Source organism: Ictidomys tridecemlineatus, chromosome 2 (assembly GCF_052094955.1).
Source record: "Ictidomys tridecemlineatus isolate mIctTri1 chromosome 2, mIctTri1.hap1, whole genome shotgun sequence".
NCBI lineage: Eukaryota > Metazoa > Chordata > Mammalia > Rodentia > Sciuridae > Ictidomys > Ictidomys tridecemlineatus.
The window spans coordinates 8,218,112-8,237,783 of record NC_135478.1 but is presented as its reverse complement, the minus strand read 5'-3'; the positions used below and the strand labels follow the sequence as shown (position 1 = coordinate 8,237,783).

At 51.1% G+C, this 19,672-nt stretch overlaps 1 protein-coding gene across 2 annotated transcripts; it reads left to right on the top strand.

Annotated features, from left to right (window-relative positions):
• Positions 1 to 12,053: 12,053 nt before the first annotated feature.
• Positions 12,054 to 19,433, top strand: S1pr2 (sphingosine-1-phosphate receptor 2). Of its 2 annotated transcripts, XM_040290486.2 has the most exons (3): positions 12,054 to 12,342; positions 13,084 to 13,240; positions 17,035 to 19,433. In XM_040290486.2, exon 3 carries the CDS (start codon positions 17,077 to 17,079, stop codon positions 18,133 to 18,135), a length of 1,059 nt encoding a protein of 352 aa, XP_040146420.1. In that variant the 5' UTR covers positions 12,054 to 12,342; positions 13,084 to 13,240; positions 17,035 to 17,076; the 3' UTR covers positions 18,136 to 19,433. The 2 variants fall into 2 exon arrangements, with proteins under 2 accessions (XP_040146420.1, XP_005336175.1); XM_005336118.5 differs by lacking the exon at positions 13,084 to 13,240 and having other exon boundaries at positions 12,057 to 12,342.
• The last annotated feature ends 239 nt before the right edge of the window (positions 19,434 to 19,672 follow it).

Genomic DNA, 19,672 nt, shown 5'->3' with positions numbered 1-19,672 from the left:
GTTGTGGTTTTGATTTGCATTTCCCCTAATGATTAGTGATGGTGAGCATTTTTTTTTCCTGTGTATTTCTTGGCCATTTACTTTGCAATTTTAAAAGATCTTTTCATTCCCAATTTTGTAGAATTGTATTCATTTTGTGTTTTCATGGGTTATTCACATACCTGGTAAAGAAAAGTTCAAAAAAATTACAAATGGAAGGGCTGGGGGTATAGCTTAGTAGTAGAGTATATGGTTAAGTATTCACACAGCCCTGGGCTCAATTCCTGGCATCAAAAAATAAAGAGATAAAAAAAGAAAGGGGGGTTGGGGCTGGGGCTCAGTGGTAGAGCACTTGCCCAGCAGATGTGGGGCCCTGGGTTGGATCCTCAGCACCACAAAAAAAATAAATAAACAAAATAAAGGTATTGTGTCCATCTACTACTAAAAAATAATAATCATAAACAATAAAAAGTAAAGAATGAATAGAGTTAGAACCATCTCTTCCAATGTATGCCCCTGACCCAGTTCTCCCAGAAGCCACCACCACAGGGTGTCTCCTTCCAAAACCAGTTCACGATTTTACAGGCGGATTTGCAAAGTTGGCAGGGAGTTTAGCTTTCATATAGTGATGATGGAACAGCACTTAGTTGCTTCATGATTTATTAGGCACCAACTGTGCATTACCAGGGTAAATCCAGAAGATACTCTTGGGATACTCATAGCCCAATGCAGAAGGCTGTGGGGTCAAAATGGGGGAGGAGATTAATATGGTAGCAGGGAGCTCAGGGGAAAAATTCCTGCAAAGGGACAGGGGTTAGGGGGTGAGTCCCTAGGCTGTAATCTGAAAACTACAGCTAGAGGGTGTGACAGGACTCCCCTACCCCCCAGATTCTGAGGATAAACCCAAGGCCCCAGGGAGCTGGCTAAGTGCTCTACCACTGAGCCACACCCCAGCCCAAGTTCTGCCAGGACTTCGACCAGGGGATGAAGTATCTGAGGGAACGAACTGCAGTTGCAGGGGCCTGGGGTGAAGAGAGACTTTCCTGACCACCACTTGCGTCCTTCATGGATTTTCACTAACGCTGGTCCACCTCAGGGCCTTTGCATCACTGTTCATTCTCCCTGCAATGTAGTTTCCCCAGAGCTCCCAATTGTACTTGTTCCCATGCCTCCTTGGATTCTTTGCCCAAATATCACCTCCTTAGAGGATCCCATCCAACCACCCTACTGAAAACAGCAATCTCTGCCCCTCATCCTTCTTTTTGATCCCTTATTCTGCTCACCCCACCCCTCTTTTTGGTACTGGGAATGGAACCAGGGCCTTATCTGTGTTAAGCACTCACTACCACTGAGCTGCACCCCAACGCCCTGCCCTATTTTTCCCCATTAGTATTTATGTTCTCCATCTTCAATGCTTTTTGTTTGTCTCTCACAGTGGCTGGGGCTGGAATTTTCTTCTGTCTTGATTCCTGCTGTAGCCTCAACATTCAGCATATTGCACGAACACCAGAGGTGCTCAATAAGTGCTTCTTGAGTGAGTTCCTTCACTCATTATCCTGATGCAGGATCCTGGGCCTCAAAGTCTCTACCCTCTGAGGTCAATGATTTTTTTTTTAACCCATAGTCCCAGAAGTCACATAGACACAGGCTCAAATCCAGGGGCTGCCACTCCTCATTGACTGGATGTCCTTGTGAGCTCTTGGGAGCTGTGGCCTCCTTCGTAATCTGTAAGTGAGATATGCCCAAACTCTCCCCTGCTGCGCTGTGCTAAGGATCTTTTCTTCCATTCCAGCTCCTCACAGAGGAAGTCTGTAAACACCTGAGTCAGATCATGTTCCCTGTTTTCCTTAGAGAAAAAGCCAAAGTCCTTGTCACAGCCTACAAGGCCCTAGAAGGACCTGTCCTCACCTCCTCCTTCCCTCCACCTGTATCACCCTGTGGCTGCAGCCTCTTTGCCAGAACCTGCCAATAAGATCCCAGCCTCAGGGCCTTTGTACTTTTTGTGGGGGTACTAGGGATTGAACTCAGGGGCACCCAACCACTGAGCCACATCCCCAGCCCTATTTTGTATTTTATTAGAGACAGGGTCTCACTGCGTTGCTTAGCACCTCACCATTGCTGAGGCTGGCCTTGAACTCACGATCCTCCAGAACCACTGGGATTACAGGCGTGTGCCAACCCACCGGGACTTGCACTTGTTTTTAATTTCTTCTAGATCCAGAATCATTCCCTTCCAATTGGTTTTTCCCCCATCCCAACACCTGCATTCCTCAATCCCTTAACTGAAACAATCCTTCTTTTTCTACCCCACATTCATCATCCACCTTTCTTGTTTAATTTATCTGCAGAACATTCGCCACATTCTAAAAGATGATGTCATACTCTTCTTTATCCTGGTTTTCTGTGTTGTTTTCTTTCCTAGTGCGGGGGATGGAACCCAGGGCTTCACTCATGCTAGACAAACACTGCACCACTGAGCTACACCCCAAGCTTGCCTTGTTCTGCCACTAACATATTGATTATGAGTCTTAATAAAAAAGAGGTGATGGCTTTGAAACCTGCACCCTAGGAGGCTCAAAGTTTGACTATTTGAGCCTAAGCCTTGGTAGAGGTCAAAGGTTGATGCAACCAGTTCTTTCCTGTGGATCAAAGGCTCAACTGCAGGTGACCTGTGTCACTAGTAGTGACACAGCTAGCAGCAACCTTGCTTTCCAGAGAGGCACTTTGCTGGCTGTGGATATCCCGGCAATTGAGGGGATGCACTTTGGATGCTGGAGGGTCCTGCAGCATCTGGGTTCCTGCATCACTTCATAAAAGCCAGCACAGGGCTGGAATGTCATGGGTCAGATCACGGGTAGGAAGTACAAGGCAAGCGGATGGGTCCAACGGGGGCAGTCCAGCCTAAAGTCCCCTCCCCCACCAACTGCCAGAACATCTGCTGAGCGTTTCTATTCAGCTCAGCCTGTGAGTAACTGCCAAACCCCATGAGGAGGAGGAGCCTCCTATCAAGGCACCCCTCCAGCCTCTGGAGATGAGGCTGATTTGCATGGACATTTCTGTTTGCTTCATTTCCCTGAGCAACTGCAGTGGGGGAATGAGGCAGAAAAAAGACAGAGAAATAGCACCAGAGCCAGGTGTTGGCAGAGTCTGACCTCCCACTCAGGCTAAACCCCTAGGCCGCTCACATGGGGTCCCTGGGCCTCCGTTTCCTCCTCTGTAAAATGGAAGTACAATTGCCCCTTCCTCATATGTTTTTTGTCCCCACCTCCAATACTAGGGATGGAACAGAGGACATGCACGTGCCAGGCAAGTGCTCCACCACTGAGCCACATCCTGAGACACTCACATGGTTTGTGGCAGGACTGGGCTTCTGCATCCTCACGTCTCCTCCTCACCTCCTTCTTCCCTCCGGCTGCATCACCCTATGGTTGCAGCCTCTTTGCCAGAACCTGCCAATCACATCCCAGCCTCAGGGCCTTTGCACTTGTTCTTTTTTGGGGGGCACGGGGGTCTCCTAGATGGCGAGGGGCCAACCTTTGCATGACATCTCTTGTGCATTGGCTCTTGTGAGACTCAGCTGATGGGAGGCCCTGGGTATAGATTGGAGGCAGAAGAATGGGAAGAACCAAGGCTTTTCTCCTCTCTCTGTTTCTGAAAGCCTCTCTCATCTGACAAAACTGCCTTGTATGCTAATTTTTGTTTGTTTGCTTGTCTGTGGCACTGGGGATTGAACCTGGAACCTCAAGCCTTCTAGGCAAGTGTCTAGCACTGAGCTACATCCCCAAGCACCACCCCACACTGTAAATTTTGAGACAGGTTTTTGCTAAGTTACCCTGTTTGGCCTCCAACTTTTGATCCTCCTCCTCAGCCTCCGGAGTAGCTGGAATTACAGGTGTGAGCCACTGTGTCCAAAGCATGTTTGTTCATTTTTAGTTTCATTCATTCCTTCGTTTTTGCTGTGTTAAGGGTGGAACCCAGGTCCTCTCGAATACCAGGCAAGTGACCTACCACTGAGTTTTACCTATACCAATTTTAAGTAGTCCCTCAACTCTGTTATCAACTACGTCCTCTGGTTTGGGATTGTTTTCTGATTAGGCCCTGAGTGTTGCAAGGGTAGGAGGATTCTTTTGTAATTGTTTTTGCTATTATTTTTAGAGATAATTTAAATACAATAAAGTCTTGCCTTTTTAGTGTACAGTGATGCAAGTTTCCACAAACCTATATAGTCAAGTAACCACCCCCACAGTCAAGATCTAATATGGTTTCATCACACAAAAAATTCCCCATGCTCTTTTTTTTTTTTTCCAATTTTTAGTCGTAGATGGACACAATACCTTCATTTTATTTATTTATGTGGTGCTGAGGATCGAACTCACTGCCTTACACATGCAAGGCAAGCGCTCTACCACTGAGCCACAACCCCAGCCTCCCCATGCTCTTTTGTAGTCAAAGACACTCTAGAGTCTGGCAATCACTGATCTGTTCACCTTCCCTAAAGTTTTCTTTCTTTCTTTCTTTCTTTTTTTTAAAGAGAGAGAGAGAGAGAATTTTAATATTTATTTATTTAGTTTTTGGTAGACACAACATCTTTGTTTGTATGTGGTGCTGAGGATCGAACCCGGGCCAAACCCATGCCAGGCGAGTGCGCTACTGCTTGAGCCACATCCCTAGCCCAAGTTTTTAATAAAAGTTTTGCCTTTTCTTTCTTTTCTTTTCTTTTTTTTTTTTTTTTTTGTCCTAGGGATTGAACCTTGGGGGCATGACCACTGAGCCACATCCCCAAGTCCTTTTTTTATTTTTTATTTTGAGACAGGACCTCAATAAATTGCTTAGGACCTTGTTAAGTTGCTGAGTCTGGCTTTGAACTTGTGATCCTCTTGCCTCAGCCTCCTGAGCTGCTGGGATTACAGGCATGAGCCACCATGCCCAGCTACTCTGGCCTTTTCTGGAACATCCCAGAAATAGGATTATATGAGTTATAGCTTTTTTTGTTTGGCTTCTTTACCTCCTCACAATGCCTTTGATTTTCTTTCACGGGGCTGGGGATTGAACCCAGGGCCTCCCAAAATCTAGGCAAGTGTCCTACCACTGAGCCACCGAACCACACCCCGAGAAGTGCAGTGGGAAGGATAGACTATGAATTCTCTGTTCCTTCCCTACTACTGTGCTACTGTGAGAGTTTGCTTTGTTGTTGTTTAAGGGAGAATATGTATTTATTTATTTTTATATAATTTTTGCCCCCAAAAAATATCAATTTAGAATCAGCTAGACTCAGTTTAGATAATCCCAGTTTGATCGGTGACGTTCAAAACATCACAATCAAGATGAACAGATGCCTCTTCTTCATTAGGCCTGATCAGGCTTGTTTTTGTTTGTTTGTTTGTTTGTTTGTTTTGTATATTTATTTGTCAGTTTTTGTTTTTTTATTTTTATTTATTTTTTATTTTTGTTACTGGGGATTGAACTTGGCACTCAACCACTGAGCTACATCCCTAGTCCTAGTCCTTTTTTTTTGTATGTTATTTAGAGACAGGGTCTCACTGAGTTGCTTAGTGCCTTGCTGTTGTTGAGGCTGGCTTTGAACTTGGGATCCTCCTGCCTCAGCCTCCTGAGCCACTGTGATTACAGTGGCTGATTTTTTTTATTTTAGTGGCTGATTTTTCTTTATGTTAGTTAGTGCTGGAGGGGCAACACAGGGTCCCATGCACACAAAGCATGTCTCTACCACTGAGCTACACTGCCAGTATCCTTGATCAGGATATTGACCTTGGTCATATCAGTGTCACAGAATGATCTGGTGCTGGTTGACCTTGACATCCACAGAGAACACAAGGCCACGGGTAGTTATGATGATGGCATGGAGGTCAAGTTTGTTAATCTGGGAAGTGGCTGCCTTGGGAGCCTGGGAGTCCTGGCTCCCAAGAGGCGGGGTGACTTAGGGAATCTTCTTTTTTTTAATTGGCTGTGGACCTCTTTCAGCATTGACCTTCAAACCCTGTGCTTGGTCTTGGCCTTTGGGAGGGGCAGAAGCCCCCCTCTTCACCTTCTGACCCATCTTGGTAGAAAGGCTGCTGTAAGCTTTTGATGTGTTAATATTTCTCAAGGGCTTAGGGCAGTAACTGGCCAGTTACTCGCAGCTGTTACTGTTGCAGGGGGGGGGGGGACTTGCTGAGAAGTGGGCTCCTCCTCTCATTGGGGCCAGAGGAGGAAGCCCACCTCTTCAAGGCTCCAAGGGCCAAGACTGCATCTGGTGAGGACGTGGCAGTGGCTAGGTTCCACTGGGAGCCTCCCCATCCTATCCGTCCCCGCAGCTAAGAGTGGGCCCCAAGCCCATGGACGGCTGAGACAAGGCAGCTGCCAAGATCGGCATCTGGAAGGTTTCTCCGCAGCCTGGGGCCCCTTCCCCCGTGCTGGGGCGGTGATGAGAAAGTTGAGACCCATCTCAGACACTTCTCTCCTTGTGGCTCCTCCTGCCAAAAGCAGAGGGCTGGGGGTGGGGGGCTGGTGGAGGGCCAGGGAGAGCTGAAAACAGGCCTAAACCTCGTGGATTTGGGGACGTTAGCAATATATGAAGTGGGGATGGCACCGGAGGTCAAAGGGTTCCCTTCCTTTGGATTATGGAGAACATGCTACCTTTCCTCATTGACTGATGCGGGCTTGACAAGTAACCACTTCCCTTCTGTTCTAATCCCTAGGGCAGGGGCAGGAGTCACTGTGTAAGACTGGAGTGAGACTCAGGATGAACAAGAGGGCTGCCAGGCTAGAGGAGCCAGGTGGCTCCAGTTCAGGTCCCACCATGCCTATTAACCCAGGCTAAGGCAGGAGGATCATAAATTCATGCAGAGTATATTAAAAAAAAAAAGAAAGCTGGGAATATAACTCAGTGGTAGTGCCTTATTTAGTACACCCAAGGCCAAGGTGCTGAGTTCAGTTCCCAGTACTGCAGAACAAAAAGAAAAGAAAAAAGGGAAGAATGCCATCACTCCTATGTGCCTCCGTTCTATCACGGAGCTACACCCCCCAACCTCCCTGTTTCTCATTACTATAACAAAATACCTGAGAGAGGAGAACTTATAAAGAAAAGAGAGGATTCATCTTGGTTCATGGTGTTGGTCTATCTGGTGATCACCTCCTTTTCCTTCTCTTCCTTCTCATGTCTACGTAGTGCTGGGAATTGAATTAGGGGCCCTCTAACACTGAGATGCACCTCCAGCCCTTTTTATTTTGTTATTTTGAGACAGTCTGGCCTTGAATTTGCCCAGACTGGCCTTGAATTTGCAATCCTCCTGCCTCAGCCTCCTGAGAAGCTGGGATTACAGGAATGCTTCCCCCACATCCAGCTGGTGATAGCCTTTGTGCTGGCAAGAGTCCCAAACCATGCAGGGCTTCACATGTCAAGAGACAGGAGCACGTGTCGACAGGAGCCCATATCTGTTTGTCACTTCTGATCTCTGTCCCTCTATCACCCCTCCTAGGGATGGAACCCAGGGCCTCTCGCATGCTAGGTAAGCGTTCTACCACGGAGCTGCACCCCCAACCTCCCTTTTCTTAGCCAACAGTATTCAATCACGGGGGCTGCACCCTGATGACTTATCCTAATTACCTTCCAAAGGCCCCATCTCTAAACACCATAACGGGAATCAATTTCCACCTCTTAATACTCCACGGTAGGAACTCAATGTAAACCTGTGAAGCCCGGGGTGCACGCACCAACCTTATCCAAACCACAGCACTCAGGTGTCCTCATCTGTAAAATGGGGTGATGAGAATAATAATAATATCCACCTCCTTAGGTTGTGAGGGTTCACAGAGCCACGCCCAGCACACAGTGTGGTGTGAGCGTTAGCCATTATTGTGATTCTATAATTCGTGGAAGCTCATCTGAACCCCTTCCTTCTCCTCTATTTTCCCTGCCTGAGAGCTCTTCAAGAAAGGTCCCCGTTTCCTTCCTCTGCCACTGTTCCCTCGTTCACGGGCCTCCTAGGGCAGGGCCAGCTCTCCCTTGACCTCTTCAGATTATCAGGAAGTCCAGGCCTCCCGCGTCTTCCAGCTGACCTGGAGAAGACCGCATATTGCCCCAGAGGCAGGAGGGAGGCGGAAGTTGCCTGTTGGCGTGTCTGTGTGTCCCTGGGGATATCACCTTCGTCTGGGAGCCACTGTGGCCCTGGCAGACACCGGATATGTCTGTGGCCTTGACATCACCCCCACCCCAAGGTCCCTGGGGAGATGGCAAATTGCTGAGCCAGCCGAGAGGCAAGTGGGGGGGCACTTCCTCCCCAGCCTTCAGGTCCCCGCAGAGGTCTGAGATTTCCGCTCCGATAGCTTCACTGAAGAGAGGACCCAGTTTCTCTGCGTCTCCTCCCCTGTGGGCTGAGCACCTGGTTTCTAGACGTTGTCTGGGCAACACATCTTCATCAGGATGCAGTGAGGGCTGGCTGAAGTCCAAGTGAACCCCAAGATCTGGTCCAGAATCAAGTAGTCTCCAAAATGCAGCTCAGGGAAAGAAGTCTAGAAGGCCACAGCCAGTCACTCTCCCTGTGTTAGGACTCTCTGGTTTCTCTGCCTCCGGTCAGACCGCAGCTTTTCTTCCCCATGATAAGGATTGAACCCAGAACCTTGTTCATGCCAGGCAATTGCTCTGCTGCTAAGCCACATCCCCAGACGACCCAGACCGAGGACTTTGAATGGTACAACTAACAAGGCATCACCAGGAGCTAGCCAAGAATATCATGTACGTGTCACGTGCATGTATTTGTTGCAGGCATATATGTAACATTCATATGTTGATTCCTAATATTAATTTCTTTGTCTTTTTAAAAAATCTTTTTCTTTTTGGCAGTACTAGGGTTTGAACTCAGCCATGTTCTACCTCTGAACAACATCTCCAGTCACCGCCCCCCTTTGTGTGTGTGTGCTACTGGGTGTTGAACACAGGTGTACCCCACCACTGAGTTACTTCCCCAGTTCTTTTTTTTTTTTTTTCAGTACCAGAGATTGAACCACCCAGGGGCACTTAACCACTGAGCCACATCCCCAGCCTTTTTTTTTTTTAAATATTTTTTTAGTTGTTGATGGACCTTTCTTTATTTTACTCATTTATTTATACGCAGTGATGAGAATTGAACCCAGTGCCTCACACATGCTAGGCAAGCACTCTACCACTGGGCCACCACCCCAGCACCCCCAGCCCTTTTAACTTTTTAAATTGCTCAGGGCCTCCCTAAGATTGCTCTGTGCGATCTTCCTGTCTCAGGTTCCTGAGCTGCTAGGATGACAGGCATGCACCACCACACCTGGCTTCCACAGTCCTTTTTACAAATTTTTTACTTTAGCCTGGTGCAGTGGCGCATGCCTATTATCTTAGCCGGAGAATCACAAGTTTAAGGCCAGCCTGAGCAATTGAGTGAGACCCTGTTTCAAAAAAGACAGAAAGAACTGGGGATGTAGCTACAGGTAGTGTGTCCTTGGGTTCAATCTCCACAGTACCACAAAAGAAAGAGAGAGAGAGAGAGAGTTTACTTATGCTTCCAGGCCAACCTCTAACTTGCAGCCCTCTTGCCTCAACCTCCAGAGTAGGCATAATTAGAGATGTGCACCATAGCTCCCAGCAATATTCATTTTTTTATTGATTATGTATGTATGTATTTATGAGTTTCTGGAATTGCAAATATGCACCACTGCTCTCAGAAAAAAAAATTATTTACAATATTATTGGGGCTGGGGGTGTAGATCACTTGCCTAGCATGTGCAAAGTTCTGGACTTGATCCCTAGCATTGCAAAAAAAAAAATTATTAATTTTTTTCTTTTGGTACCAAGGATTGAACCCAAGGGTGCTTAACCACTGAGCAACATCCTAGTCCCTTTGTATTTTTTATTTTAAGACAGGGCCTCGCTATATTCTTTAGGACCTCCCTGAGTTGCTGAGACTGACTTTGAACTTGTGATCCTCCTGCCTTAGCCTTCCAAGCTGCTGGGATTATAGGTGTGCACAAACACCCCCCGACTATATACTAATATTTTTGATATTGTTAATTACTTTTATTATAAGAAATTTTTTACAACTAGAAGTCTGGGAACTTGTTGCCTTTTATTTTTCATGACTGTACATTTTTGGAATTGGTAGTACGAGCTAAAATTTTCAATCTATCCCCAGGGTACACCGTGAAAAGCTAGCTCCTGTCCCCCATTTCTCCTCCCTGAGATTAACAACTGTGACTAGTGTCTTGTGCCTTGTGCTGGAAGAGACCCGTGAGTCCACAGGCAAATGGGTATGTATTTATACAGCACTTATAAATACACCCTAAAATGTAGGCATGCAATGTATTTGGCCCGCATTGGTTTTTTTTTTTTTTTTTTTTTTTTTTCAGTTTTTAAACTGTTGAAGACAGTTTCACATCAGTGCACATAGGACTACTCCATTTTTATTTTTATCTTTTTTTAAATTTGGTGCTGAGAGGTAAATTCAGGTTCTCCCACATGCTAAACACAGGCTTTACCTCTGAACTTCACCTGCAGTCCCATTTTTATTTTTAACAGGCATTAGTGGCTCAATTCTTTCTTCCCTTTTTTCTTTCCTTTCTTCCCTAGAGAATGAATTCAGGTGTGCTCTGTCACTGACCTTTTTGATTTTTATTTTGAGACAGGGTCTCATTAAGTTGCCTAGGCTGGCCCAGAACTTATGATCTTCCTGCCTCAGCCTCCTGAGTAGCTGGGATAGTAGGCATGCGTGATGACACCTGGCTTCAATTCTCATTTTCTTTTTCTTCTTTTCGCTTTTCGGCACTCTTCATTAAGGTACAGTCTGCAGAGAAGAGAGTGTAACTAGCCACTCCCTTCTTTTTATTGGTTGCATCATCTGCGTATCGAGCAGCCTTAATTTTTAAATTTAATTTATTGTTGGAATAGAACGTGTGGGTGCATGTTATGAAAGTCTAAAAGTACAAAGGATTCACAGATTGAAAGCACAGCAGCCTTCCTCCCAGTGTGTCCCCCGTCTCTCGGTTCCTCTTCCAGGAAATTTACCACTTTCTTTTTCCTGTCCTATTCTGGATATTCAGCACTGTATAGAGAACATCAGCTGCACTGGGTCAGGAAGATTTTGTCTGTTTCTTTCCATGACATACTTCACGTTTTTAGTCTCTGGCACACAGTAGGTGCTTAATTGGTAGATAAACATGTAAGCAGATTATGTATACATTTGCAGGAATGGTACTTTTTTTCTTTTTCTTTTTTTTGTCATGCTAGGGATGGAAACCAGGGCCTTGTGCATGTTAGGCAGGAGTTCCACCATCCAGTTACATTCCCAGGTCCTACAAATATGTCTTAAAAGACAGTCTTTCCTCCCTGAACACACAAGCTCCATGAGAGCAAGGAATCTCCCCACCCGGGGCTTTTGTTCACTACTGTACATAGTAAATGCATTAAAAATATTTGTTGAAGAAATGAGGGGCTCTCTTATCCTATTATCAAGTTCCGGTTTTACTTACACACACATGCACACACGCACACACACAAAAATATCAGTAAATGAAGGTGATCTTCATTTTCGCAGTTAAGCCCAGGATAAACTGGAAGATGGGAAAAAAGGAGAAATTAGGAAACTTTAGTCTCACTTCAAAAGCAGCAAGTATGACGTGGATCTGCTGGCTGACTTCAGCAAGAGCAGAGCAGGATCTACAGAAGTAGGACAGGATAGAAGTGTGTTCAATTTCCTAGGGGGAAAAGGGCAGCACCTGAGTTCTGGGGTCTTACCAAGGCAGAGAACAATCCTATTTTTGGGGCAGGGTGTGGCACGCAGTAGGAATTTGTTTTAAAGACAAACCGGCGCTCAATGCCTATTTGTTGTGTTGACACACAGTAGGTGCTCCATGGCTTCTGGTAGAGTAAATAAAGGAGATCCTCCTATTCTAGAGTCTCAGGCATAAGCCAAGAGGACATCTAGATTTGAAGACAGTTGCTTTAGGTTGAGGCCACCTGGCTAGGAGAGCCATGACGTCACGGGGCTGCGTGAAGCCACGCACTGGCCGGTTCTCACGGGTGGGGGCTGGGAGGGGCAGGGCGAGAAGTGTGGGGGGGCGGACAAAGGGGCTCTGCGCACCGCCCCTGTCGGCCCCCGCGCTAGCCCGGGCTGGCCGGCCACATCTGGAATTCATTGCAGTCGCCGCCGGAAAGGGGAGGAGAGGAAGGCGGGGCAAGAGGGGGGGCCGAGGCGGCGGCTCTCCCCGCCCCCCTCTGCCCCGGGTCCCCAGCCGCTGGACGCAGCTGAGCCCTGTAAGCAGCCCCAACCCCAGCCACGGCCGCCCTGGGGACGCAGACGCCAAGGCCCCTCGGGCCAGGGCAGGGACCCGGGCCGGCTTGACCAGGTGAGCGCTCACGGCCAGAGAGAGATAGAAAGGGCAGGCCCCTGTCCCCTGAGGTCGCGGGATCAGAGGTGGGGGGCCCAGCCAGGGGTCCGGGGCGCACTAAGGCACGCACGCGCCGCCCGTGTTTCTGCTGCACGGAGGGGATGGTCACGGTGCACCCTCTCCACGATTCCAGGCGATCCCCACCGACGCGGCTGCGAACCCCCAGACTTCTCTCCCCGCCTTTCCCGGGGCAGGAAGTTGGCGCCGAAACATAAGGCGGAATCCTAGCGCTTTCGACTGGGGACTTTGGGAGGCTGGACAGTGTTCCTAGGGATCAGGGTTTGGGGGAGTGCTCATGGTGGGGGGGCACAGCACCCCTCCTGGCTGTCTCGGACTGAGTCAGGGCTAAAGGTGCTGTGGGTGCAAAGCCTCCAAGTTAGGGGGCGGGGCCCCACCGGAGGACTGATGCCCACCGCCTGGGCGTCTAGTTTCCTGCCTCGGTTTCCCTGAGTTGTTCGTTTTCTCTTAGCCCCCCGCGGGGGCGTGGCTTCGTTCTGGAAGGAAAGGAAGAGTGACTGCGTGGCTGGGGCACCTCCTCTTTCCCCTCTAGCCAAGTGATGAGGCGTAGATGGAGGCACGCGTGGCGTGGACTCCGCGGAGTCCCGGGCTCTGCAGAGCGTTGGAATCTCGCCCCCTTCTCAGGCACGAGTTGACTCACCCGGGGATTTCCACCCCCTCCCCCGTCTCTGCCCTTGTCAGACACTCCAGGCGCCACTCAGAGAGCCCACGGTCCCCCGCGTGTCGCGACGCGGGAGCGGCACTGGTGCATCTCCTGCAGCTGGGATCTCCTTGCTCCCCCGACCTCCGGGAACTTCGAGGCGAGGTCACTGGTGAAATCACCCACCCGCTCTGGGAGGTGTGAGGGTACCCCGCGTGGGCCGGTCTCGGGAGGGAGAAGGCGCCGCCCCAGCGCGAGCGAGTGGATACCGCACATTCCTCGGCCAGATAAGGAGGCCGAGAGTGCGGCACGGGGCGGGGGCGGGTCCTGCTCCGGTCTCCACGGAGACGCGCCGCGCGTTGTGTTGGGAGGGCTGCTAGGGGACCTAGGCATCTCCAGCTCCCTTTGTTTTTTGGTCTGGGCGGCGCTTAGGAGCTGTGGTCCACCCTCAGAAGCCCCTTGGTGGCTAGGTTGGTTCCTTCATTCATTCATTTGCCCACTCCGCTGGTTTTCTGAGTGCTTGATTTGTGCCAGACATCATTGGAAGGACTGAGAATGAAGTTGGTCCTTAGTTTCCAGCAACTCACGTGGCACTCTAGAAGCCAGACAAAAACCCAGATAATTTCTGATAGCGGCAAGTGCTGTGATAGACAGGGATTGCGGAAGGCTGCTGCTGTAGACTGGTGGTCTGGGGAGGCCCCAGTGAGAGAGTGACCTTTACATAGAAACCTGAAAGAGGAGGAGGCTGTCACTCAAAGATTTGAGGGGAGGATGTCTGCCGGAAAGAACAGCAGCAAAAGCTTTGAGGTAGAGATGGCTCATAGGAAGCCAGTATGGTCACAATGGAGTGTCTCTGGGAGAGAATGGGAGGAGGCTGGGTGGGCAGGAGCCATAGGGAGCCATGGGAGAATGTGGAGCTGAGGAGCGGCATGAAGTTATAAATTAAAAAGCTCCCCCTGGCTGCTTGGAAGAGAATAGCAGTGTAGGGAGCCCTGACCGCCAGAAGGCAAGCAAAAGAGATAAAGCTGCTCTTGGCAAGGGGCATGGGATCTCTGGGGACCAGCAGGAATTATGACCACAGGGTCTACCTCTCTGGAACTGTGAGGGGATGGAGGAGAGAGAGCCTGGAAGCCACTGAGCCTTCCTCCTCCCTTCCCCCTTCCTAATCTCCAGCCAAACAGTCGTGTCTGGGTCTATCTCTTTTCCCTTCCCTCCCAACCCTGTCACTTGTCCCTCTTGTTCCATTTCAGGCGTGAACATTGCATCTCCCCAGAGGCCTCTTCCTGAGTGTCCGAGGGGGAGTCTGGACTGCCCTGGTGAAGGTTAACAGGAGACAGGCTCTAGGCCTTGGAGTCCGGTACAGGGAGAAGCAGGGAAGGCCAGCAGGAACAATGAATCTAGGATACAGCATGGTCCTCAGTTTACCTCTAACCAGGAGAGCTGCCCTCTCTGCGGATGCCTTAAGCTTCCTGGGTCTGCAGAAAGTGAGAGTGCAGCGCCCACAGTCTTCCTCTCTAGAGAAGAAGACAGACTTTCTGATCAGTCCCTGGGGCATGTGGGCTGAACACGTTTCTTATTTCTCCAGGAAATGGCAGTAAATCTTTCTCCTCCACACTGGAGAGGGGTGGTGGCCCCTATGCAGCCTGCGAAGGGGGCAGCGGCAGGGGAAAAACCCTGGGCTTCTTGCCCACCATCGAGTGAGCGTCCCAGGCTTTCCAGGGGACCTTGATTCTAAATTATGAACCCCAGGAGGGACCCAACAGGCCAGGGCTGCCTGGGGGGCGTCTGATGGGGTGACCCAGCGGTCAGGCCACGGTTCAAAGTAATCCTCAGGGACAGCTACTCAGCTTTAAGACTGTCCTCTGAAAGAGCTGAGCTCCACTTGCTCGTGAACGCAGATAGTAGGATTAACCGGAGAGCGCCCCCAACCGGGCCAATCAGAGGCCGAAGATGGAAATTTCAGGCCAATAGGCAAATCGCTCAGTGCCCTGGGATTGAAAATGAGCCAATCAGTGCACGGGATGTTTCTGGCTCGACGGCCAGTCCCGTGAGGCCGCTGCCCAGGCCGAGCCAGCCTGGGAGCTGCTGCTGCGGGCAGAGGGCATCAGGGCGCCCGGGGCCCTGTCCGGCAGGGGAACAAGGGGCCTCTGTGTGGCGATCTGGGCGGGGCTGCTGTCCCCGAGGACACGCACAAGCTCTTCTCTGTTCCCAAACTAGGACGGATGCCCCTCCGCTCTGGGAGAAGCAGCTGCCTCTGTAGGGCCCAAGGCCAGGACGCCCCTCCCAGGGGGCATCCTGGAAGTGAGATGACTGGGCGACCCCGGAAGCCCCTATCACTCCTAGGCTCACCAAGAACCGGCCTAACCAGCCTTTTCTGGAACCGTGCTTCTGGCTTACACTTGGCCCTTGGCAGGAGTGTTTCCATGGACTGGGGAGGGTTCTTAGCTCTTCTCCCCTTCACTTAGCCAAGGGTTGGCGCTTCCTCCCCGCTTCCCTCGTGAGAGGCAGACACTGGCCAGGCTCCTTTGAGACGCTCCTACCCCACCCCAGAGCTGGCCACGGTGTGTGCCTCTCATCCTCCCTTTCTAACAAGCCTCTTCCCGCCCCTTCCCCCATGGCTCAGTTTTCCTTGAAAGGGGGGTGGGTGAGTCAGGCTTTCATGGAAACAAATGCCTTCCCTGCGGGGCTGCACGCCCCCTCACCACTCACATGACTTAGCACAGCTGCCCCTTCTTCCCAGCCAAGACCTCCCAGACTGGTCTCTGGTGACCCTCCATTTCAGCTCCCCCCACCCAGACTTTCCCACACCGGATGTGACTAGGGCTCCACCCTATTTGTTCCTGGGGCCTTACACATCTGGATTTTATCCTGGCCAGGGAGGGGGGCTGCCAGCGCCCTACCCAACCCCCTGGGACCCTCTGTCCCAGGGCAAAGCTACATGGTGCTGATGAGAACAGGCTGTTGGGAACCTCTTGGTTGATTTAGTCAGCATCCTCTTCCAGAAGATTGGGTGGAGTGTACCCAGCCCAGAGTCCTTTGTGTGTGCCAGGAAGAGGGACGCTAAGAACATTAGCTAACACTTGTTGAGTGCTTACTATGTGCTAAGTGGGTTGTGTGCTTTCTTAAAAAAAAAAAAACAGGGTCTCACCATGTTATTCAAACTAGAACCACAGAGAGGTGTCAACACCACACTAAGCTTCATGATCCTTTATTTTATTTATTTACTTTTTGGTGATGCTAGTGATTGAGCCCAAGGCCTTACACATGCTCAGTAAGCACTCTACCGCCAAGCCACCCCTCCATGCAATCTTTAAAAGGATTTTCCTAACATCCCTTGGAAGGGGGTTTTCTTCTACCCAGTGCATAGATGAGAGCTTTGAGGCTAAGAGGCTGAGTGACTTGCCTGGCATGTCAGAGTTGGAGTGAGAACAAACTCACTCTGCATTGTCCCCAGGGTCTGTGTCCTTAAGATAGTGTGACCTCTGGGCTGCTTGAACCTCAGGGCCGCCCTGGTGTCTCCCAAGTCCTTATTTCAGGAGCACCCATGGCTTCGAGGCTTAGACTCAGCCTGAAATCAGGGCAATGGGTGGTAATAAGCAAGGGATGGTACTATCAGTGGCATGAATCTCACTAACCCAGGTCAGCAGGCGGCATGAAGCCAGAGGCTTGCTCTCTGAATAAGTGGACAAAGTTTCTGAAAGCCCAGGGTGTCCACTTCATGGCATTTGGGGACTCTTGTCTGTTCCTGTGAAGGAGGATGCCTCTGCAGGGTGACGGAGGCTGTGGGGCCGCCCTCTCTGGCCCTGCCACTTGCCAGCTTGGAGACTTTGGGAGAGTGAATCAGCCCGACTGGGTGTCCTATCTGAAAAGTGGGGATGATGATATTCCGACTTCCTGTGTCTACTCAGTGAGGACCGTCCAGGATCAGAGCCAGGCATCAGCCACGGCACTGACCTGTTGTCTGTGTGTCTTTCTGTCTCTCTTCTCTGCAGTTGTGACAGACCCATGGCCCCGGCCAATCACTGAGCCCCACCATGGGCGGCTTATACTCAGAGTACCTCAATTCCAGCAAGGTCCGGGAACACTACAATTACACCAAGGAGACGCTGGACACACAGGAGACGCCCTCCCGCCAGGTGGCCTCGGCCTTTATCATCATCCTGTGCTGCGCCATCGTGGTGGAGAATCTGCTGGTGCTCATCGCGGTGGCCCGGAACAGCAAGTTCCACTCCGCCATGTACCTATTCCTGGGTAACTTGGCTGCCTCAGATCTCCTGGCAGGGGTGGCCTTCGTGGCCAACACCTTGCTCTCGGGCCCTGTCACTCTGGGGCTGACCCCTGTGCAGTGGTTTGCCCGGGAGGGCTCAGCCTTTATCACACTGTCAGCCTCCGTCTTCAGCCTCCTGGCCATCGCCATTGAGCGGCACGTGGCCATTGCCAAAGTCAAGCTCTACGGCAGTGACAAGAGCTGCCGCATGCTGCTGCTCATCGGGGCCTCGTGGCTCATCTCGCTGGTTCTCGGGGGCCTGCCCATCCTGGGCTGGAACTGCCTGGGCCACCTGGAGGCCTGCTCCACCGTTCTGCCGCTCTACGCCAAGCAGTACGTGCTGTGTGTGGTGACCATCTTTTCCGTCATCTTGTCGGCCATCGTTGCCCTCTACGTCCGCATCTACTGCGTGGTCCGCTCGAGCCATGCGGATGTGGCAGGCCCCCAGACGCTGGCCCTGCTCAAGACGGTCACCATCGTGTTGGGCGTCTTCATCGTGTGCTGGCTGCCAGCCTTCAGCATCCTCCTCCTGGACTACGCCTGTCCCGTCCGCTCCTGCCCCATCCTCTACAAGGCCCATTACTTCTTTGCCTTCGCCACCCTCAATTCACTGCTCAACCCTGTCATCTACACGTGGCGCAGCCGGGACCTGAGGAGGGAGGTGCTGCGGCCCCTGCACTGCTGGCGGCCAGCGGCAGGGGTGGCGGGAAGGCGGGACGGGACCCCAGGCCATCGCCTCCTGCCCCTTCGCAGCTCCAGCTCTCTGGAGAGGGGCACGCACATGCCCACATCACCCACGTTTCTAGAGGGCAACACAGTGGTCTGAAGGGAAGGTGGATCAACAACCAGGCCTCTGAGGGCTGCAGAGAGGTGCTGGGTGACCTCGGACAGAGACAGGGGGCTGCCCAGCAAGGCTCATCCCAATCCCAGAGATCTGGGAGATGTTGAGAGTTCACAGCTGGGGTGGCCAGTGGGGACACTGACTAATCAGTAGTGCTTCAGTGGGATGCTGGAGGCTAGTACAGTAACCATGGGGATCTTCAAAGGACTAGGATGACAGCAGGAGGGAGCTCAGAGCAGGAGCAGTTTACCATCCAGTACAAAGGATTCAACATTTTCCTTTCCAACCCCCCAACCTGCACCCAGCTCTTGTCTCTGAATTTATCTCTCTTGCCACCTTTTCCGGACAACCTCAGTCCCTTCTTTGGAACCACTGTCTCCAGTTGGTTGGAAATCTCAGCCCCAACCTTCCCAGACCCAACTCCACAGCTTCCCTAAATTTCATCAGCTGCCACTTTGACTCCGTCTTCTCTTTCCTTTCACATGCCCAGAAAGGAAACCACGGGGTTAGAGATGGGGCGGGGAGGGGGCCCGAGCCCCATTCCTCACTCTCAGACCTCATTGGCCAATTGCACTATTTGGGGCACAGAAGAATCACTGAGGGCTGGAAAAACCGGTTTGGGGGGCTGAGGAGGGCTCTGGGCCTCCCTGTGGGACAGGGTAGAACTTGAGAAAATTCTGGGGGAGATGTTTGCCCATTTCCCCCCACTCCTATCCCCAAAACCACTCCCCCAAGCTCTTCCCACCTTCACAAGTCCTCCCCAGCCCAGGGCCCAGGGCCCCAAAGGCAGGGCAGCCTTGAGCCCGCTGTGCCTCCTTGCAAGATGTCTTGAATGGAGCATGGGGGTGGGGTGGCCCAGGCCATTTCCTGGGGACATTCTCCCCTCCCCTGCCCCAGAAGGACTTTGCTAATTCCTGTGGATAGATGGAAGAGCTGTTGCGGTACAAACTATATTTATGTGTGTCTGTGTGCAAGTGTGTGGTGTCTGTGTCCTCATCCCTGCCCTGTTTCCCCCAGAATGGATGCTGTTCTGTCTTAACGTTCATGTCCATGTTGAAACTGCCAAAGAGGGTTCTGGTCCTGCCCAGAACCTCTTTGGAATTGCTGGCTTATCTCTACAGGAGGAAAACCTCAAGTTAATGTCTTTGTGAATGCAAAGGCTGGGGGAGGGGGGCTTTGGGAGGCAAGGAGCCAGTTGGGGGCTTGTCTCCCTTTATATAGCTCCCCAGATGCCCCCCCCATGCCAGACACCCAGATCTGGGCCAATAAACGGTTCAATTTTTCTTTCTGGTGCTGTTGTGTCTTTGGTGACCATTCCCTCATGAGCACCCCTTGGCTGGGCCAATTGAGTCAGGGAAGGGTGGCTGCCCATCCTTTCCTTTGCCAACCTTCCCTTTTCTTTCTTACTGCCCCCCTCCCCCCCCCCAACCCCGCCAAGCTGTGAGAGCAGTGGCTTCTGAGAAAACGCTGTCCTGCCACTCCCAGTGATTCATGAAGGCTGGGGCCTCCTTGCCTTTTTTCT

Excerpts from the sequence above, each read along its gene's own strand:
- S1pr2 (XM_040290486.2), top strand. The coding sequence starts at position 17,077 with ATGGGCGGCTTATACTCAGAGTACCTCAATTCCAGCAAGGTCCGGGAA.